This window comes from Camelina sativa, chromosome 12, assembly GCF_000633955.1.
Source record: "Camelina sativa cultivar DH55 chromosome 12, Cs, whole genome shotgun sequence".
In the NCBI taxonomy this organism is placed as follows: Eukaryota; Viridiplantae; Streptophyta; class Magnoliopsida; order Brassicales; family Brassicaceae; genus Camelina; species Camelina sativa.
Genome location: NC_025696.1, coordinates 27586456 through 27608815, shown reverse-complemented (window position 1 = coordinate 27608815; position 22360 = coordinate 27586456). Strand labels below are relative to the sequence as shown.

The following is a 22360-nucleotide window of genomic DNA, read 5'->3' as shown; positions in this document are numbered from 1 at the left end:
TTCACGTCTTTTAGCAGTTTCTGAGTTTCACATTCAAACAAAGTAAGCAAAAAAAAAGTAAACAAAACCTCCGACCCGACATTCAAAAGTTTCGAATGAAGAATGAAGAATGAAGAATGAAGTAATTAGGAAATGTCTTACCAAACACAGTCAAACTTTTCATTAAGAAAGACTTGTTCTACATACAACAGCCACGTCATTCCAATGAGACAGAAACCGCACGAGACCAACGTGAAGTGAAACAAAAACAACATCGTCTTTCTCTCCCGAGTGAGCCACGTGGAAGGCTGATTGATTCCATAATATCGTCATAGGACTCTCACAACGTTTCTCCGACTACGTTTGATGAATCATCGGCCGGCCAATTTCTTCTTTAACATGCGTGCGAGGCATTATTACCCTGCGTGTCAACGTTTTCCACGAGAAAATCAAATCTTTTAATAAAAGTTTCTGTTTTTAATCGAAGTCTTAAAATTGTAACGTGTGCGTCCGTGAGTAGAAGGTCGTGAAATTTCCCACTATGATGATACGCCACAACTCAGTTCCGGTGAATATTTCGCTGGAGACGGCGGAGGAGAACGGTGGTGTTATGGACAAGCCAAGTTTTTTGTCTTCCTCTACTAAGAGAATTTCTGGTATTACTTTCTATTTTCGGATTTTGGAATTATTATAGGGTACTTAATATTAGATCGACCTAACGAGGGATCATGTAGGGTTTCTACGAAAATATCAAAATAATCAAATATAAAATAACTTTTGTGTTATATGTATACACGATTTCGTTTGATTACGTACGTATATATAATGAGTTCATTCATATTTTACCTTCAGAATTGCCGGTAAAGGAGAATCTAGCTCCGGTGGCTACTCCAACGACGGTGGATACTACTGGCTTTCATCAAGTGAAATCTCGATGGTCGTTTTCTTCTTCTAAGAGAAGCTTTGGTACTTGTTTCCATAATCTTTTTTATTTATTTCCTTAGTCATTTAGTCTGATTGATGAAAAAATTAACAGCATAGTAATACAATATCATGATTACTTAACGTTTCCATTAATATATAGTAACGATTTTTTTTTTAATATTTTTTACAACTATGATTTCTTAATCGAATTTATAACATTGGCTTTCTTTTATTTCTTACATTTGAATTGTTTTTTTTTTGTTTTATATTTATTTCAATGAAGTCTTGAAATGTGTAAGTTGTTCCAATGTGACAGGGAGTAGTAAAGATGATACCTTTTTTGAATCACATCAATGGCTGCAATCTGATTCTGAAGATGATTTCTACAGCGTTAATGGCGGTTTGTTACAATTAATTACACTGCAATATAACTTTGTTTGATATCTTTATGTAAACTTAATATTTGAGATTTGGTTTATGTAGATTTTACCCCATCACTTGGAAACACTCCAAAGTGTAGTTTCTCAGAGAAGCTTCCTCGGTTTCATAACCCTTTATTCGAAGAAGAGAAGCCTAGAGTATCGTTTTCGCATTCTCTAGCACCACGGAGGAAGAAACTAGGCGAACTTTTTAGAGACAGTATAAGAGAAGGACGAGAGGAAATTTTGGAAGAGTCATCAGAAAACCAAAGTGAAAAAAGTAAAAAATCATTAAGTGATCACTCTGATGAGCTCAAAATCATTGAAAGTTCTGTAAAAGAGAAGAAGAATCTTAAATCTTTGAATTACCATCATCGTTGTCTTCCAAGATTCTCATCTTTTAAAGGAAGTTTAATGGAGAAGAGAAAGAAGAAGAAGAAAATTCATTTGAAATGAGATTGAAAGTTTGGATATTTTATTTTTAAAAATCGAATAACTTTCACCTATGGTAATTTTACATGTTATTTGCTGATTGATGTGATGGAAACATAAGCACTGATTTAGATGAAGAAAAACATTTTTATGATTTATTAAAAGTTAGTTTTGGTCCTTTTGGATCATTTGTTAATGAAATTACAAACATGTTTCTATGTTGGTATATTAGTAATGGATTATTTGGTTTCTGCCATATTTGACAAATAAAAATCAAAACATTTTTAAAAGCGCTACGAAACGATAAAACTTAAGTTTTAAAATTACAAATCACAATTTTTCAAAACCAATCAACCCCTAAATAAAATTAAACTTTTAAATATATTTTATTCATACATTAATAATTTTAATTATCGTATATAACTGTAACTAATTTTAAGATGCTTACATTTTCTCATAACAAGTGAAATATGATTGGTATATGGTTTAGTTGATTTTTTTTTTCTTTTCGATAATGGTTTAGTTGATTTATTGGTATGAAATGAAATAAAAAGTGGAATATCCCTTATTCTTTATTTTGTTTTCACATGCCACCCCCATTATTTAATTCTTTCTTATTTGTTTTTATTTTTTTTACTTTTATTTAATTATCATCACCACAATTTGGTGGAGCATATATCACATTATCAAAAACATTAAATGTAAATATATAAGCCTAAATTAACCAAAAATATAAGATTTATTAATAAATCCTAAATATAAGTACAAAAAAGTTATTGCAATATAGTAAATGTTAAAAGTTATTGCAATATAGTAAAATTTAACACAACATTTAATATAGTAAAATTTATTCCTAAAAACTAAATATAAGTAGAAAACATTATTATAAAGTAAAAATATCAATTTAGTCAGAGGGAGTGAGTGAGAGAGACATAGGTTTTTTGATATTTGCGTTGAACAGATTCGTTGTTGTTACTTGTCAGTGTCTTCACTACGGGACGAACGCTTTTGCTCTTCGCCGGAAACACAAAAAAAAAACAATAAAAATCCAAATTCTGCCACCGCTGATTCATCGGAGTTCAATGCCGGAGGATTCTTCTTCGATAGACTACGCGATGGAGAAGGCATCAGGGCCTCACTTCTCCGGCCTTCGCTTCGACGGCCTTCACTCTTCTTCTCCACCCAATTCCTCCGTCATCTCTTCACTTTCTCATCTCCGATCAGTTGTCTCTTCTTCTTCTTCTTCTTCTTCTCCTGCTTCTGACGCTCCCAAACAGCCCTTCATTATCGGTGATTTTTTTCTCAATCCCTCTTGTTTAGGTTTTTATCGAATTTGGGGAATTGGGTTCTGTCTCTCTTGATTTTGGGAGTTTCTACTGCATTTGCTTTCGTTTTAAAATCTAGGGTTTTGATCCTTTGTCTATGGTAGCATTTTTTGCTTACATGATCTAACACAAGTTGTATAAATTTCAGTTCTTTTTTTGACGTTTTTGTTTGATTTTGCCATTTGAAAGGGGTTACTGGTGGTACGGCTTCTGGCAAAACTACGGTCTGCGATATGATAATCCAGCAGCTTCATGACCATCGTGTTGTTTTAGTTAATCAGGTTTGATTCTTTACTTCAATGTTCCACTTTCTTCTGCATTGATTTGGCTGAGATTCACATAATTTGATGTTCTTTTATGGTTGATTAGGATTCCTTTTACCGTGGTTTGACATCTGAGGAGTTGCAGCGTGTGCAAGAGTACAACTTTGATCATCCCGGTAAACTATCTTAATGGGGTTTTCTTGAATTTTCTCACTTTTTGTATTTTGGCCTAAGACCAGTGAGGTTCAGCTCATAGGCCATTGGAGCATTTGGTTAATCTATCACCTTCTGTGTTTGTTTCTTTTGCAGACGCCTTTGACACTGAGCAGCTCTTGCATTGTGCTGAGACTCTCAAGAGCGGGCTACCTTATCAAGTTCCAATCTACGACTTTAAGTCCCATCAACGTAGATCTGATACTTTTCGTCAGGTGCGTACTCTTGTTTCCAAGACCATTCTGTGGTTATTGCCTAAAGCCGCGTCTCCCATTACTATGCTCCATTTGATCTGATTCTCCTATAATTCTGACTTTTGATCTGTTTCTCCTTTTACTTAACGTGCCTGTTAGCACCTCTTCGAGTTTATACCTGTGTTGCAGTTGATGAAAATCATTTATTTATCACATTAATATCTGTTGGGACCCTCTGCCAGGTCAATGCTTCTGATGTTATAATTTTGGAAGGGATCCTAATCTTCCATGACTCACGAGTTCGGAATCTGATGAATATGAAGATCTTTGTTGACACAGGTAGTCTTTTCGTTCTATCAACTGCTATGTCTTTTCGTTTCGGCAAAGCATGCATATATCCTGCGCTACTCATCGTCTTTCACTCTTTTGACAAGCTTCTTACTTATTAGTTTTGTTTTCTGGGAAATGATATAGTAATTCAAAGTTTTCCATCTCCTGTTCTGTATAGCTGATGCCTTGATAGGGTTCTTTCACTTTGACCATTTATATCATCCTTGAACCACTGAATATAGAACAAATTGGAATCTATTTCACATTTTTATAGTCCTCATCTTAAGCTATTAAATGGTTTCAGATGCTGATGTAAGGCTTGCTCGCAGAATCAGGCGTGACATAGTTGAGAGGGGTAGGGATGTCAATTCTGTGCTTGAACAGGTTAGTCCTCGCTTCTATTTATGCTGAAGGATTGGTTCATAAGTTCATCTATCCTAGTTAAGTGGCTTTATTATGTCCGTGAATACGGGACCTGGCTAACAACACATGAAAATTCTGCTCTGTTTAGCTACCCTGATTTCTCCTTCTTACTTGAGAGCTCTATATGTTCTTGTTCCATCCTTTGAGATAGTCCTCTGTAAACATTTATTCTAATCTTTGAAGCTTCCCTTGTGTTCAACTTTTTTCTGAGGATGCTATGTTCATTTACAGTATGCAAAGTTTGTGAAGCCGGCATTTGATGACTTTGTGCTCCCGACGAAGAAATATGCTGATGTAATCATACCTCGAGGAGGTGATAATCACGTTGCAGTCGATTTGATTACGCAACATATCCACACAAAACTTGGGCAGCATGATCTCTGCAAAATCTACCCAAATGTTTACGTCATCCAGTCAACATTTCAGGTATTTTTCTCTCTTACTCTGATACTTGATTTTGATGGTATGTGTTTGTATAAATGGTTTCACTCTAGGATCATGATTGCAGATAAGAGGCATGCATACACTTATTCGGGAGAAGGACATATCAAAGCATGATTTTGTATTCTATTCAGATCGACTCATTCGTCTGGTATTTCTCTGCCTTATGTCTTCTCTTTCAACGTCACTTAGCTTTCAGGCTTCCTTATGTTAACTAATATCGGTTTCATTTCAGGTCGTGGAGCATGGTCTTGGTCATTTGCCATTCACTGAGAAACAAGTAGTTACTCCAACAGGTATGGGAAGAGAATGCATGAGCTGTAACAATACTGTATACACTTACTTTCTTATATAACTAGGTCATCAGATGTTCATCTCCTTCACGTGGCTCTACAAGTTTTTTTGTGTGCCTTTACCGCTACCACACAGATTATTTAGAGTTAGCTCTCATTAAACTTGTTTAAACTTCTGAACTTTTCCACACCAGGAGCTGTATATACCGGTGTTGATTTCTGCAAGAAACTTTGTGGGGTCTCAATTATTCGAAGGTGAGCCTTTGAGAGGTATTTTATTTGGTTAAGTTTGATATGATAAGATGCTTATTCTTCCAACTGTTTTACATCATGGAAGGCATAAAATTACTTGTTCTCAATTTAATACCTATCCTAAGATTTTTCTGTTTTGTATGTTTTTCTTAGTGGTGAAAGTATGGAAAATGCATTACGCGCTTGTTGCAAAGGAATTAAAATAGGGAAAATTCTCATCCACCGTGATGGCGACAATGGAAAACAGGTCTGCTAATTAATACTCTGCTCTTTTTATTAACAAGAATATTTATAAGTTTCTCTTCTCGTTTAAATCAGCTTATCTATGAGAAGCTTCCTCACGACATCTCTGAACGCCATGTCCTGCTTCTAGACCCTGTCTTAGCCACAGGTACCACCAGTCTCTTTACATTGCACGCATTTATTCTAGTCTTATTGATGGATTTTTGTTTCTCTTAACCAGTCTCTTTTGTCATTGCTTGTTCTTAAAGGTAACTCTGCAAATCAAGCCATTGAATTACTCATACAGAAAGGAGTACCTGAATCTCACATTATATTCCTCAACCTTATCTCGGTGAGTGCAAAAGCTAAAGATCGATCTCTTTTTCTCTTTCTCCGTGAATATAGAAGCTCAAGATCTCTCTTTCCCTCCCTTNTCTGCAAGAAACTTTGTGGGGTCTCAATTATTCGAAGGTGAGCCTTTGAGAGGTATTTTATTTGGTTAAGTTTGATATGATAAGATGCTTATTCTTCCAACTGTTTTACATCATGGAAGGCATAAAATTACTTGTTCTCAATTTAATACCTATCCTAAGATTTTTCTGTTTTGTATGTTTTTCTTAGTGGTGAAAGTATGGAAAATGCATTACGCGCTTGTTGCAAAGGAATTAAAATAGGGAAAATTCTCATCCACCGTGATGGCGACAATGGAAAACAGGTCTGCTAATTAATACTCTGCTCTTTTTATTAACAAGAATATTTATAAGTTTCTCTTCTCGTTTAAATCAGCTTATCTATGAGAAGCTTCCTCACGACATCTCTGAACGCCATGTCCTGCTTCTAGACCCTGTCTTAGCCACAGGTACCACCAGTCTCTTTACATTGCACGCATTTATTCTAGTCTTATTGATGGATTTTTGTTTCTCTTAACCAGTCTCTTTTGTCATTGCTTGTTCTTAAAGGTAACTCTGCAAATCAAGCCATTGAATTACTCATACAGAAAGGAGTACCTGAATCTCACATTATATTCCTCAACCTTATCTCGGTGAGTGCAAAAGCTAAAGATCGATCTCTTTTTCTCTTTCTCCGTGAATATAGAAGCTCAAGATCTCTCTTTCCCTCCCTTTCTCATGATGGCTGATGGCCTTGCTTTTTGACAGGCGCCGGAGGGAATCCACTGTGTCTGCAAACGTTTTCCAGCATTGAAGATAGTTACCTCTGAAATAGACCAGGGTCTGAACCAAGAGTTCCGAGTTATACCGGGCTTAGGCGAGTTTGGCGATCGTTACTTCGGCACCGACGAGGAAGATCAGTAGTCACCGCTTCGAGCAAAAAAACAGACGCATTGGTTGGTGGTCCTATTAGCTTAAATTTATGACTAGAGAGACACTAGAGGAACTTGTATGTCTCGTCTCAAAAGAACCTACACAAGCTTGTATTGTGCCATTAATATTTGTTTCTGAATCACTTCTCTCTTCACTCCAGTTATTAGTTATTTTTGAAAGAGAGATTAAATATTTAAAACAAAACATTAAATGGACCAACAATGATGGGCCTAAGTTAAGCCCAATAAAAATATGGTGTAACCTCCACCGCTCATCCAGCATTTACAAGCCGAGGGTTCTATTTCATTCTCGCTCGACTCGTTACCCTTTTTGTGACCTCCGTCTCAAAACTTCCTTTTTGCTTCGCTCTCTCCGATCGAGTTGCAAAGCGTTCGAAGATATCTCCAGATTCTACTCAGGTTTGCTTCTACTTCGACTACGCTTTCTCCGCGATTATGATGATGTCTTCTTCTTCGTACTTTCACTTTGGGTTGGGTTTCTCCGTCTTGTCGATCCTCTTTTTCGCATCAACACCCAGAATTTTAGGGTTTCCACCGATGAGGATGAGGGGAATCTAGGGTTCGGATGATGGATCCGAGTTTTTCTTCTTATGTACATTCGTCGGAAGCTAGATCTCTCTTTTTTTGGGGATTTATTGTTGTTATTCTTGTAATTAGGGTTTTGATACTCATCGAATTGTTCGTGATGATTTTCCTACTTCTATTGGAAACTCGGATGATCGATCGTTCTTCGACTATGGCTTTGTTTGGAATTGAGGAGATCTTTCGTTTCTAGTGGTATTTAGGGTTAGAGTTCTTTATGGTGTGATTGAGATTAGAGATTTATTTGGTTGTTTCTGTGGACGTGGTGCTCTATGATTGAATTTGGGGTCACAGTCAGAGGATTGGTGCTTTTGATTCTCTTCTTACTTCTAACGATTGGGGAATTCAGAGACTCCTTAGTTCCAGGCGCCTCTTGACTTAAATATGCTTTCTATTATCTTAATTCTATGTTGGTTATGGTGTTAACGTTTTTGTTTATACAAAATCCTGCAGGCTTTTAATGTTCAAACCAGTAAAGATTTACATCTTGACGGGGTGGTTGGTCAGGTGCATGCAATGACTGTTGCAAATGGAATTCTTTTTGCTGGAACAAGTGTAAGCATTATCTCTCTATCTCTCTACACATGTTTTATTTCTCTGCTTCTTTGGTGATTCTAAATTAAGTTGGAATTACAGTTTGGCAGTATATCAGTCTGGAAAGCTACCGACTCTGAGTCTGATCTTTTCAATACCTCACATCTCTCGAGGGACATCACAGTGGTGAAGTCACTTGTTTTGTTGTTGGAGGTCAACTGCTATACTCTGGTTCTGTCGATAAAACAATAAAGGTAAGAATCTGGCTGCCACTAATTGATTTCAGCTTTAATATTATTTCGAAGGAACATTCCAATCAATTCTGTTTCCTGTGATTCGCCAGGTGTGGGATCTCAACACCCTGCAATGTATAACGACCCTGAAACAACATACCGACACTGTCACGTCACTCTTATATTGGGACAAGTGTCTGATATCGTCTTCCTTGGATGGGACCATTAAAGTTTGGGCTTGTTCTGAAAATGATGTTTTGAAAGTTACTCATACACGCAGACAAGAACAGGTAAAGATTTATTTGTTTACACTTATGCCATTCTTCATAAAAACAACACTTGGTTCTAACAAAAAGCATATCTGATTGTTTGAAACAGAGTGTTGTTCATGCTCTTTGTGGGATGCACGATGCAGAGGCCAAACCGATCATATTCTGCTCTTACCAAAATGGAACAGGTGAAGCTTAACAATCTATAATTTTATTGTACTCTAATCTTTAATCAACTTATCACTAATTTTTTTCTGTATCTTTTGGGTTATACGCAGTTTTGAAGAAAGAGGAAATATTTTCTCTACGCACACAATCCGTTTAAAATACTGATTTTTTCTGTATTTTATTTCAATCCGTTTTGTTTCTTCTTCCTCGTAAGTTTCTTACCCTGAATCTCTTCGTGATTTTGTTTAAGGTTTCGAAATCTTACTAATCCTTTGTTGTATTTAACTTTTGTTTTAGGGGTTTCGAATCTAATCCTTGGAAGCTTTTCTCCGCTTCGTCGAGGTATTACTCTGTCTCTCTCGTTTTGTTTTTGTGTTTTTTGTTTTGTTTTTCAATTTTGTTTTGAGGATTGAAATCGAACCAGTACAACTGATTGAGTTCATGATCTGATCAGATTTATTTTCCTGTATTTAAGCAATTGGCTTTTTGTATTATTGTGGTTTTGTAATCAAGATTTTAAATTTGGTTTTTGTTTTCTTGATCCAACTACAAAGAAAGAACCTCTCTTTAACAACGAATTCAAAGCCTTTATTTGGTTCTGGCTTCTTGTTTTGCGGATTCTTATGTAGGGGATTTTAGTTTTTGATGTTTTTGTTTTGGTTTTGTGTTTTCAAAACCCAAAAAAGATCATGGGCAGACACTAATCTAATAGTGTTCTGTCAGATTCTATTTTGGGGACATTGTCCCGAGCAAAATTGTGAACTGTTGGGATGGTAGTGCATGCATATTGGGAATTGGAAAAGAGGTTGCGAGACATAAAAGAACCATCGGCTTCAAAACCCAAAAAAGATCATGGGCAGACACTAATCTAATAGTGTTCTGTCAGATTCTATTTTGGGGACATTGGCCCGAGCAAAATTGTGAACTGTTGGGAATGGTAGTGCATGCATGTTGGGAATTGGAAAAGGGGTTGCGATTTGTTGGATGGGAATGACCCCTACGGCTTAACAAGTCTTAAGACAAAAGACGTAAAAGAACCATCGGCTTAATGAGACATAAGACCAACGGCTTAATGAGATATATGACAAAGGATAAAGAGTCAAAGGGGAATGACTAAAAAGTCTTAAGACAAAGACTAGTCAGAGAAAACTAAAGAGTTGTACCATCGGCTTTGAATCAGACCAACGGCTTAATGAGATATATGACAAAGGATAAAGAGTCAAAGGGGAATGACTAAAAAGTCTTAAGACAAAGACTTGAAAGAAAACCAAAGAGTTCACAATTTTGTGTACCATCGGCTTAATGAGACATAAGACCATCGGCTTAATGAGATATAAGACAAAGGGGAATGATTAAAAAAGTCTTAAGACAAAGACTTGAAAGAAAACCAAAGAGTTCACAATTTTGTGTACCATCGGCTTAATGAGACATAAGACCATCGGCTTAATGAGATATATGACAAAGGATAAAGAGTCAAAGGGGAATGACTAAAAAGTCTTAAGACAAAGACTAGGCAGAGAAAACTAAAGAGTTGTACCATCGGCTTTGAATCAGACCAACGGCTTAATAAGATATATGACAAAGGATAAAGAGTCAAAGGGGAATGACTAAAAAGTCTTAAGACAAAGACTAGACAGAGAAAACTAAAGAGTTGTACCATCGGCTTTGAATCAGACCAACGGCATAATGAGATATATGACAAAGGATAAAGAGTCAAAGGGAATGATTAAAAAGTCATTAAGACAAAGACCAGATAGAAAACTAAAGAGGTCGTAAGACAAGACTGTGACTTGTTGGTTGGTATAAACGACCAGCAGAGAAAAGAAGGCTTAAGAGAAGAAGAGGTAAGTATATGGCATTCACTTAATATGAAAGACTAACGAATTCTGATTTGCGCAGGTATGTGCTTCTGGAGATGTTCAGATTTTAAGATGGGTAGATTCAAGTGTAGCAGACTTCATTGACAGGTATATGCTTTCTGACCTTTTTTTTTGTTTTTATGTGCTTTGCAAACTTGTTTGTATATGAAAATCACAAGTGAGAGATTGAAGTATACACTAATTGATTTCCTCAGGTTTATATTATCATTGATGCCAAGGATAATTTTTGAGCGTAGCAGGGTTTATGATCAGGTATATGCTTATCTCGACTTCTCCATGATAAATTGATTTTATAGAACTTAAAATTACAGATCTAATCACCATATGTAATTAAAATGTTTTATTATGTTAGCTGTCTTAGTATCATTACTATCCTTGATCTATTCGTCAAATTCTAGAAACTTCTTGCTAAAATATCATTGATAAAAAATGTTGATTTTGCTTTGGGTGTTCGAATATTACATTGTGTGTGTTTAAATTGTTAATTCTCTCTGTTTCAATGCTTGTGTGTTATTATAAGATATCTTATTCTATGTTATGGATTTTGTGTGACTTATGTAGATTATAATTGTAGTTTCCTTGTATCTTGAAAGTACTTCTTTTGAGTTTATGTGACTTATGTAAATTAAGATTGTAGTTTTCTTGGTATCTTGAAATGTTTTGAGTTTTATGTTTAAAACCTTAAACATCTGAACGTCATCCTAGAATTCTGCATTACATTTTGTGTTTAAAGTACTATCTCTGATTTTGTGTGACTTGTTTAGATTATGATTGTAGTTTCCTTGTATCTTGAAAGTACTTCTTTTGAGTTTATGTGACTTATGTAAATCAAGATTGTAGTTTTCTTGGTATCTTGAATTGTTTTGAGTTTATGTTGAAAACCTTAAACATGTGAATGTCATCCTAGAATTCGGCATTGCATTTTGTGTTTAAAGTACTATCTCTGTTTTGGTCTTTGTGTGTATGATAGTTTCTTTTAGTTTTTGAAATGTAGATGCATCTTGGAGTCTTCTATATTGAATCTGTATGTGATTTTCCTGCACATTGTTTATAATAATAATATTCTTGAATCTCGAGTGTATTTGTTTTGCGTTATGCTCGAAAACCATGGTGATTGATTATTCTAAAGCTTGCGAATTTTTGCTTTATCAACTAATGCTTATTGAGCTAGATATTATAAATTATACCCCCTGGCGTGAGTCTCTTGTTTTATGTATGAAATAGATACATGTATGAGTTTCCTGTACGTCTTTGTTTTACGTAGTTGAAATTCTTGCAGATTATGTTAGTATATTTCTTGAGTCATGAATAGATTTGTTTTGTGTTATGCTCTCAATCTTTGGTGGTCGATTCAAACATGTAAAGTGACATTCTCAAATTTTGCATCATAGGTTGATCACTATGATTTAGTGTGTTAGTTTTATCACTTGTACTTGTTGGCTTGTTCTTTTTTAATATAATGATCTGAAGTATATTATATTATTGTCCTACTGCCTATCCTTTCGTCTCTTAGAGTTGGTGAAACTTGCTTCTCGTTTGAATCACTCATTGGTGTGTGTATGTTCAGTTAGAATATGCAAATGATATTTTTTGATATTTTGATTCTTTACCATATGCCTTCTTTTTTAACCACACTTTTATATGATTGATGTCGAAGTTCAGCTGCAAACCTTTCAATATATGATATGTTCCATTATTTTATTTACTCTTTCACCTTTATTGTTGTCTGTTTGGTTGAAATGGCAATTTGAATTTGAATTTAGTTATGCTTTTTTCTGCATTTTGTAGCTTTGTGGTATACTGTATGAATGGTCATGACTCATGATCATGAACACAATTCTTGCATTTTGGTTGGTAGACTTATCTTCTTGCGTTATTACTATCTATAGTGGTGTCGGATTTGTAGAAAGAGTGATTTCATTATTGGTCTGATAGTTTTTTTTCTTTTTTCTTTTTTCTTATCATTATTCTATGGATGATAACATTTTTTATGTTATCTTGATCAGATTTTAAATCTGAAGTTTTATTTCAGCTTCTTCTTATCCTTTTGCTTTTTATAGTATTGTATCATTTTGTTTGTTTTAATTGTTAGCCGCATACTATGGTCTATGGGTTTGGCTTCCCACAGTAATACCTCCGAATATGCTAGTTAGATTAGATGAAGGGAATCTAAAGAGTGTATATATAGTCCGATGCTGCGGGAGCAGTGTCACTCCATGTTAGGAATGTCTTTCGCTTCATATGTTTGAGGTTTAGATATTTATACCCTATATAATGGGTTTCTCAAGTTTATGTGTGGAAGGGTTAACTCTCGATCTGATCTAGTACAACTAGTTAGTCGAACAAAGCACAAAAACATAAACATAAACAAAAAAGATCTCAGGAAAACTCTCATGACTAAAATAATTCACAAAACTTTGGCTGTAAACTTATATTATTAATTTGAACCAAACTTAACACAATTCTTTGATTAGGTCCATATATCCTCCAACATTAAAAATTCTCTGTTTTATCCTCTCCAAAAACACAAATACTTAAGAACATAAGCAATAAAGTTTTATATAACTCAATACCTGATAACATCCATTAGACTTGATCATCATCACATTAAACTTAGTGCAGAAAAGTTTTATAAAACATATATTTAACAAGCACAACATCCATTAGACTCTTCACTGTTAGATGATAAACTTAGAAACAGAAACGTCATTAGATGATTAAAAAGCTACTAAGAAGCTGAGAGAGGGATTGGTTTACAACACTCTGAATCCGCTCAAAAGCTATTCTTACTCTTTTTTTAAGACTTGAATGCTCAATTTCTACATCGACATTACCATTGACCTGATCACCAGTTTCCCGTTCTCTCCTAGTTTCACCAGAACACCGCTTACCGTATTTTCTGCCAATGGTTTTTGTCAACAAAAATGAAAAACATGGGTTTCACCCTACCTTAACAAGCCTTCCACTTAGCCCATCTACGAAACACTCAACACAGCTCCCAGAAGCGACTGGTACGTAACAGACACTCCAGACCGTATCCAGCAAGCCCAAGTAGAGCCCTCACAGATACCGACAAACCCAGCCCGACAACGTCAAACGGGTTGAACGGCGAAGGAACAAGCGCCTTGGACGTAGGATCAATGATGAGGAGTATCCTCGAAAAATAGAGGCGCAAGACAGAAAGATAGAGGGGCGTTTCACCACCCTCTCTCACATATGTGCGAGCCTTTAGGAAAAAGCCGGGCAGTAGGAAACCAACAACGAGCCAAAGGGAGGTCAGGATGGTGTGATCGCCGAGCTCAAAAGCCAAATCTGGGATGTAACGAGCAAGTTCCAGCGGACTACCAGCGCGGCACTTGACGCAGACCGTATGCTGGAACGATCCCAAAAGACGCCGTTTACGGCTCGAATTCACCGGGTCATCGTCCTAAAGCAATCTCAAACGACGTTAGGTGATGTGTTGGATCCGAGTCTCCTTTGTAAGGGATCTCCTTGATATTGAATTTGCCCCAGAAGAGCTTGACGCTGAAAAATGCCAACTATTCATAAAAAAATTAAGTGGTGGTGCCCTGGGTTGGTTCTCCTCCCTACCACCCAACTCGATTGACAGTTTCCACAAGCTTTCGTTGACTTTCCTAAAACAATATTTAATCTTGGCTATCCCAACCGCAACTAATGCCGACCTCTCCAACATCGACCAATGGGAACACGAGTTGTTACGAAAGTTTATGGAAAGATTCAAAAAAATCGTCACACAAGTAAACGACCCTCTTAGCGTGTCAATCGCCGCTCTCAAAAATGCCTTATGGTACGAGTCAAAGTTCCGAGAAGATCTTTCGCTGAACAGGTTTCCCACATTCCAGGACGCCTTTCACCTAGCGTTAGTTTACATTGAGATGGAGGAAAAAAATTCGTCTTGGCTATGAAACACTCCCCCGTAAAAATATCAACCAGCAAGGGAAAATGAACCCCGACATCATCTACACAAAGATAACATAGCAAATAACAAAAAAGAGTAAGGGAGTAAGGGAGTTTGTCAATGATGCCCCGCCACTCCTAGTCGCTAGTTTGTCAACTCCAATACCGACGACCCCACCTAAAGGAGTAAGGGAGGTGCCCGACCACAACCTTTATTGCGACTTACATGAATGTACCAGCCACTCAACAATATCTTGCATGCACTAGCAAAATGCGTTGTGCTGCAAATATTTAAATGGCGAAGTCACAGTGCAGTTGAGGCAACACAAGAGCAACACCCAGCGAGGCCAAGGCAATGCACACAACCATCTAGGAAAGCAAGGTCATCTGAATAACCGACCCGCACCCAACCACCAGGTGGAAATAAATAATCAGGTCGGCGAACAAGAGAATCAGCAAGCTAACGCGCTCAACACTCCTGGCTTGTTGAAGGATTAACGTAATTATGGGAGGCATACCATTCGACCCTGAGCCATCTTAATCTATACGCCATTTTCACGATGTCAAAGGTACAATAATCGTTTGGCTAGCCGGTAGTACGCCAATTTGCCAGTCATACACCCCAGTCGCATTCAAGGAGGAGGATGCCACCAGGTTACCTAACTCGTCCACCGGGCCCGTGGTCGTCGATATGAACATTGGTAACTGTTTGGTCCCATACGTCTTGATTAACACTAGAAGTTCGGTGTATGTAATTTTTGAAAGTGTGCTTTCCTGAATGAGAATCGACTTACATCTTGCCGCACCATAAGATGACTTTAAAAAGCTACTAAGAAGCTGAAAGAGGGATTGGTTTCACAGCACTTTGAATCCGCTCAAAAGTTACTCTTACTCTTTCCTTAAGACTTGAATGCTCAATTTCTACCTGTCCACTCTCTTTATCGACATTACCATCAAGCCTAATCACCAGTTTTCCATTCTCTCCTAGTTTCACCAGAATACCGCTCAACATATTTTCCGACAATCTCCTAATGGTTTATGCTGATTTCTCAACTAATATAAGTTTTAATAGACTCTCTCACAGTTCCTCTGGGTCATGATATTTGGACCTTTTCTGGACCGGGTCTTATGTGGGAGTGAGGATCCACCCCCAAGAGTATTCTCCCCCACTTTCAGTTCGTAGCTTTGCGGAGAGTTTTGTTGTGTTTCGATCGTTCCCCCCCACCTTCAATTTGTTGCTTTGTAAAAAGCTTTGTTTTTTATCCGTAACGTAAAGACTCGTCTTCCTGAATGTTGAACGCTTGCTCCTTGATGAGTTTCCGTCATTATTAGCACTGTGTAGTTGCCATGCAGACACATCAGCAAGGCTCCTGATGCGTTCCATCGAAGTAAATGTTCCTTAATCAAGGTGTAGTGGGCGGTTTTCGTTTTCAGTCTTCCATGCTTCCCACTCATCTGATGGTAGGTCGGCGTCCGCCAAGTAAGATCTAATCTCCACTTGCAGAAAGCTCGGATCCGTTTGTTCTACTTCCCGCTGGCGAGTTTTATCCCGGCGAGGAGCGCCTCGTACTCGGTGACATTGTTTGTTGCTTGGAATCTGAGCCTCAACGATTGTTCTAAAATTTCTTTGGTTGGTGCCGCTAGAGCCGAGGTGAGAGGATGCACCATCGACGTGCAAGGTCAACTTTCCGTCGAAAGGGTCGGCTGGAGTTGGCTTGGTGCCCTCCAAGACGTGGGATTTGGCGGATGGGCAGGTTTAAAACTCGATGTCGTACTTGCTGAGCTCGATTGCCCATTTTACTCGCCCAGACTGTGCAATATCGATCTCAAGGACTGGTTGGTTAGGACGGTGGTGGTATGAGACTTAAATTACAGGCGGAGTTTCCTTGCTGAAGTGATGACTGTTAAGACAATCTTTTCGACTGTTGGGTAACGAGTCTAGGAGTCATCGAGCAATTTACTGATATAAAAGACTGGTCGTTGTTCTTGTAACGCCCGCGATCCTGAATAGGCTAGTAGGCCGGGACTTGGTTGAGATGGCAGGGAGATCTCGGACAAGTCGGCAAGGTGTTACTCGATAGCTCGGACAATGGGGATCACGTGCTAAGTAAGGGAATAAAGATTGGCCAGCTACGGACAGCTTTCGACCAGCTACGGACAGCTCGACTAGCTGCCGACCAGCTGTCGGCCAGCTAGTGTCAGCTCGACCAGCTGCCAGTCAACTACCACTAACTCGACCAGCTGCTAGTCAACTACCACTAACTCGACCAGCTCTCAGTCAGCTTCCACTAGCTCGACCAGCTGCCAAGGATCTCGTCCAGCTACCACTAGCTCGACCAGCTGCCAAGGATCTCGTCCAAGCTCAGCCAGCTGGACGTTGGTGGACAGTGTGCGGGTCAGCTGGAGAGCTCGTGAGCGGTTATGGGACACGGTCACCAAACAGGCACGACCAAATGTACACGATCGAACGGTCTTGTCGGATAGGTGACTTTTGGGGCCTAGACTTCGGCCAGGACCCTACATATAGAGGGTGTGGCCTTCATTCCAAACCATCAGCAGAAATAATTTTTTTGTGTAAATTCTCGAATGTGATTGAGAGAAAGGTTTTCAAGGCTGATAGTCGGCGAGTAAGGTTTGAGAGACGGAGGTACAATGAAGTTTCGAACTTATGGGTTCTGAGGGATTGGGTAGTTGCATCATCAAGCATAAGATATATAATGCTTTGGTTGGTCCAGTTGGTCGGAGGAAAGAGGATGCAGCTTGGTAGTGGATCGGGACCTGCTAGGTTTGCCGTGATACGACCGAACTGATGTGCATGCTACCTCCCTACCGATTAGCGTACCATCCAGAGTGTCCATGTACGGACGGTTGGGTCGGAGAAAAGTAAACGCGGTTCGGCGGTTGGACAAGGGATCTATACAAATGCATAAGTTGTTCTTACTGTTTGCGGTTTATTTAAACTTAACTGTGACTAAAATGCATAAGTTTTGCAGATGGGTAAGAGCAACAAGGAAAAGAGGAAGAATGGCAAGGAGGTGGCCGATGAGACTATTGACGCCGCAGAGACGCTAGTCGACGCGGAGGCAAGGAACATGGAGACTCAAAATCCAGCCGGACCTGTGGCTGGAGAGAAACAACCGGATCATGATAAGTCGGAGAGTAGCAGTGCTACAGACGTGAATAGGAAACTAAATGTCGTACCATTGTCCCAGGAACAATGGGATACGATGAAAGCAATGATGGCACAACTGGACGTGCTCATAAAGGCGTTGGTACCGGATCCTGTGGTACCAGCTGTACGTAGCAAGATTGTTACAAAAACTATTGAAGTGAGTCGTGAAAATTCTCCAAAAAAGAGAAGGGACGATTTGGCTTCGTTAGAGCATGTCTTGAAACTTAGAACGAGGCTTCTTTTGGACCCGATCGTTGCTGACAGAGTGGAGAAGTCGGCTTGTGAGGAATTTTAACTCCACTCGCTGCCCGGAGGATTATCAAAAGGACATTGTCGTCCATTTCCTCGAAACAAAAAGGTGAGCAAGTCCTAACCTTTGCGGATTTTGAGAAGGAATTTAACAAGAAGTTTTTTCCAACTGAGGCTTGGGACCGACTGGAAAGTGCGTACTTGAACGTGGTACAAGGGGATAGGACGGTGTGTGCATACGATGTTGAACTCAAGTCACGTTAGGAGCTATGTTGGGAAGGATCTCAAGGATGATAAAGCACAAGTCCTTCGTTTTATCCGCCGCCATTGCTTGACCGGTACCTTTAACGCGGTCGTTGAAGTGGTGGAAAAGGCAGCCATGATTGAAGGTGGGTTGGAGGAAGAGAAAAAACTTAGGCGCTCGAGAGTTTCTTCGCGTTTGACCCACCCAGCCAAAACCACGGACAGGAAATGGGATAAGATGGACAACGCAAGGTCGACGCTAAGTATGGGGAGTGTAGGTCTTGTGGAAAGCACCTCCACGGTTCTTACTGGAAAGCCGTGGATGCATGTGGTCGCTGTGGAAGCAAGGATCACGTGCTCTAGAACTGTCCAAGGATTGAAAAAGGCGATGGGCCAAGGACTTGTTACTTGTGTGGAAAAGAGGGACATTTTAGGAGGGAATGTGGGAAGACAGACCCACCAACGTGGGAACCGTGGGAAGACAGACCCACCAACGTGGGAACCGTGGCAAGGACAGGCTGTCGCACCGTGTGTGTACGAACATCTGAGGTAACTGCTGCTGGGGATTTCAGGGCGATTACTAGTATGTTACGAGAACCTTTCTAAGTTCAGATTTGTGCATTACATAACATGATAATTCATGTGAAAGGGGGATTTGGGTACTTAGCATTCTAGAGGAATGTGTAAGGACCTTAAGTATAGGTGGTGTGGAAACGCACACCTTGTTTGATTCGGGGGCAACACATTGTTTTGTGAGCCCTGAAATGATAGGGAAAGGTGGGTTCAGGAAAAAACCAAACACCATATATGGAATGGTCCGAGCAGCCGGCGGGCAGGCAATGTACCCATCCGGTATGGTTCGAGGAATCTTGGTCATTGTTAATGGTGTCGACATGCCTACTGACTTGATCATTGTTCCACTTAGAAAACATGATGTTATCTTGGGGATGGATTGGTTGGGGAAGTACAAGGCTCACATTAACTGTCACCGAGGGCGAGTAAATTTTGAGAGAAGGGAAGGAACATTGAGATTCCAAGGAATAAGATCAACTTTGGGAAGTTTGATTATCTTGGCAATCCAAGCGGAAAGGATGCTGGAGAAGGGATGTGAGGCGTACTTGGCCACAATCACAACAAAAGAAGTTGGGAAAAATGCAGAATTGGACGATATTCCGATAGCAAATGAGTTTGCCGATGTGTTTGAAGCGGTACGGGGAGTGCCGCCGGATCGGTCAGATCCATTTAACATCGAGCTAGAACCGGGGACGAATCCCATATCAAAAGTGCCTTACCGGCAGAAATTGCGGAGTTAAAAAAACAATTGGGAGTATTGTTGGAGAAAAGATTTATCAGACCAAGTAGTTCACCATGGGGTGCACCAGTCTTGTATGTAAAGTAAAATGGTGGTAGCTTTAGGCTATGCATTGATTACCGGGGGTTGAATAGGGTAACAATGAAAAATAAGTACCCATTGTCCTGGCTAGATGAATTGTTGGATAATCTCTGAGATGCGAAGTGGTTCTCAGAAATAGACTTGGTCTCGGGGTACCATCAAATTCGATAGAGCCATCGGACATTTGGAAAACGGCTTTTCAAACAAGGTACGGTCACTTCGAGTTTGTGGTCATGCCATTTGGACTGACCAGCGCACTGGCAGCCTTCATGAAGATGATGAATGGTGTGTTCCGAGAATTCTTAGACGAGTTTGTCATCATCTTCATCGATTACATACTTGTATAAGAATTCTGGAAACACACCATTCATCATCTTCATGAAGGCTGCTAGTGAGTTTGTCAGTCGATGACATACTTGTTTACTCAAAGGATTGGAAAACCCATCAAAGCCACTTGAGGGCAGTCTTGGAGCGGTTAAGGGAGCACAAGCTTTTTGCAAAGTTAAGACTTGTTTTGGACACATTGTCTCGGATCAAGGAGTGTTCGTGGATCCGGAAAAGATCAAGTCAATAAAGGACTGGCCGCGTCCAAAGAACGCCACCAAGATAAGAAGCTTTCTCGGGTTGGCCGGTTATTACCGAAGATTCGTCAAAGGCTTTTAAGTATGTCTCAGCCAATGACGCGATTGACGGGGAAAGATACCAAGTTCCTAGGAATGCAAGAAAAGTTTTTCAGAGTTGAAGGCAATGTTCACAAGTAAACAAGACGACCAATCAATCTTGTATACGCCTGAGGATCATAGTAGAGGCCACCGTCAAGTCGCGCTAGGTTATGATGTTGGTCCATCGGAGAGATGTCTGGTTTACAACCAAGAAGTCCACATTCAGTGATAATATCCATTGCATAGTTACGCTGGGACAAATAGATGACGGCGTTGCTTCGAGATACATCAATACCCAAGAAGTATTTTAATGGCCCCAACTCCTTCATGTGAAAACATTGACTAAGATAGGATTTGAATTCGGCGATAAGAGCAGTGTCATCACCACCTATAATAAGGTCATCGACATAGACCAAAACAAAAACAGTGGAGGCACCCTTGAAAAGAGTAAACATAGAGTAATCTGAGTAATTTTGTTCAAAACCAAATCGTAGAAGTGCTTGAGATAACTTTGCAAACCAATATCTCGGAGCATGCTTAAGGCTCAAAACCTAATATATTCTAATCTTATCACTAATACTTTACCATAAATTTGGGTCATGCAAATCTTTCAACTCTAGTGATGCGAAAACTTGACTCTATAAATTGTAACCAAAATATAAGTTCATCCATACATGAGACTAAATTTGTGTTCAAATTAATGCCACTTTTGCTCGCATGTGACATATAAGATCAAGATAACTGTCTTGTAAATGGGGAAAGAAACGAATAAACATTGCAAATCCTACGCAAACAAGTACTTTTGAAGATTTTACATTTTTGGTAGAAAAAAAAAACAGTACTTTGAAGATGCTATAGCCAACACAAAACTATGTGGTTTGTCGTTCCACCCCCGCATGCTTCAGATTAATTTTATCGGCTAATCGATATAATGATAGCTGACCAACTTTTGCCATCATTCTGTCACATCAGCAATGGAGAGAGTGCCACATGTCCATAACTAAAATCAACCTATTATTTTGAAATTTATGTTGTTTGACTGATACTTTTCGTCTTCCCTTGTTTGATTTTCGTAGTAGCTACTATTTCGACCATTTTCGCCTTCTCTTGCTTTAATTTTTTTTGTAGTAACTGCTCCTTTATAATATCTCTCACATCATGCTGTTTTCTTTTGTAGTGAACGAAGATGTGGAAGATAAAGGTCAATTATAGAGAAATGAGAACTTGAAAATCAAACATATTCAGAGAGTACTCTTTTGAAGAAATCAGCAATGGAAATTGGCTTTAGAATATAGATTAGAATGCTGAAGTCAGGGGCGGATCTAGGGTATTAGTGGGTGGGGCAAGTGCCCCATACTACTTTTTAAAAATTAACCAGTAATAGGTTCATATAATTATATTTTATAGTCATTTGGCAAATAAGCACCCAAGTGACATTGTATGGTCGTGAGTTCAACCTCTTATCCCCCTTTAAACTGTATAATTTTCTCTTTTTTTTTTTTTTTTTCCTAAGATTAATTTTAGACTTGTTCTATGTCTTTGTTTAACCCTTTCCTTTCCATTATTTCCTTGCTATCAGATGCATTTTGCATTTTGTTTACTCTATTTAATTATATTTTCTTTACCAAAATTATATATTTTTAGTTATATTTAATTCATATTTTTTTTTTTGTATAGTATACATATATCTTAACTGAAAAATTGATGGTAAAACTAGCTAATTAGTAACATTAAAAACTGTTATCATTTTTTATTTTAGGATTTAAGTTTGTGGGATATGGTTAGATAAGTAAATTTAATTATCTATTTTATAGTAAATTGTAAGTTTGTAATTGTGCATTTGTCTACTTATTTTTTTAAAATGTTAAATAAACAAATGCTTATAAAATTTTGGCTCACTAAAGATGCAAAATATACTTCAAATTATCAAAAGATATATTTATTTAATATGTTTATTATATAATTTTAATATGTTGATTATATAGTATGATTTGTGCCCCATGCA

At 38.5% G+C, this 22360-nt stretch overlaps 2 protein-coding genes and 1 long non-coding RNA gene across 4 annotated transcripts; all 3 read left to right on the top strand.

Annotated features, from left to right (window-relative positions):
* LOC104732724 (uncharacterized protein At3g27210-like) lies at window positions 1–1887 on the top strand. Its single transcript, XM_010452303.1, has 4 exons — window positions 1–635; window positions 832–945; window positions 1220–1303; window positions 1387–1887. Exons 1-4 carry the CDS (start codon window positions 521–523, stop codon window positions 1776–1778), a joined length of 705 nt encoding a protein of 234 aa, XP_010450605.1. The 5' UTR covers window positions 1–520; the 3' UTR covers window positions 1779–1887.
* LOC104732723 (uridine kinase-like protein 1, chloroplastic) lies at window positions 2837–7211 on the top strand. Its single transcript, XM_010452302.2, has 14 exons — window positions 2837–3044; window positions 3269–3360; window positions 3449–3518; window positions 3652–3770; window positions 3992–4088; window positions 4384–4463; window positions 4734–4928; window positions 5011–5094; window positions 5179–5239; window positions 5431–5491; window positions 5642–5735; window positions 5807–5879; window positions 5980–6062; window positions 6868–7211. Exons 1-14 carry the CDS (start codon window positions 2837–2839, stop codon window positions 7021–7023), a joined length of 1473 nt encoding a protein of 490 aa, XP_010450604.1. The 3' UTR covers window positions 7024–7211.
* LOC104732722 lies at window positions 7339–21948 on the top strand. Of its 2 annotated transcripts, none has more exons than XR_758954.2 (10): window positions 7339–7451; window positions 8088–8189; window positions 8279–8422; window positions 8512–8691; window positions 8780–8858; window positions 8949–9047; window positions 9136–9180; window positions 9562–10805; window positions 10913–10970; window positions 21533–21948. It is a non-coding gene; the product is annotated as an uncharacterized LOC104732722 (long non-coding RNA). The 2 variants fall into 2 exon arrangements; XR_758953.2 differs by having other exon boundaries at window positions 8271–8422.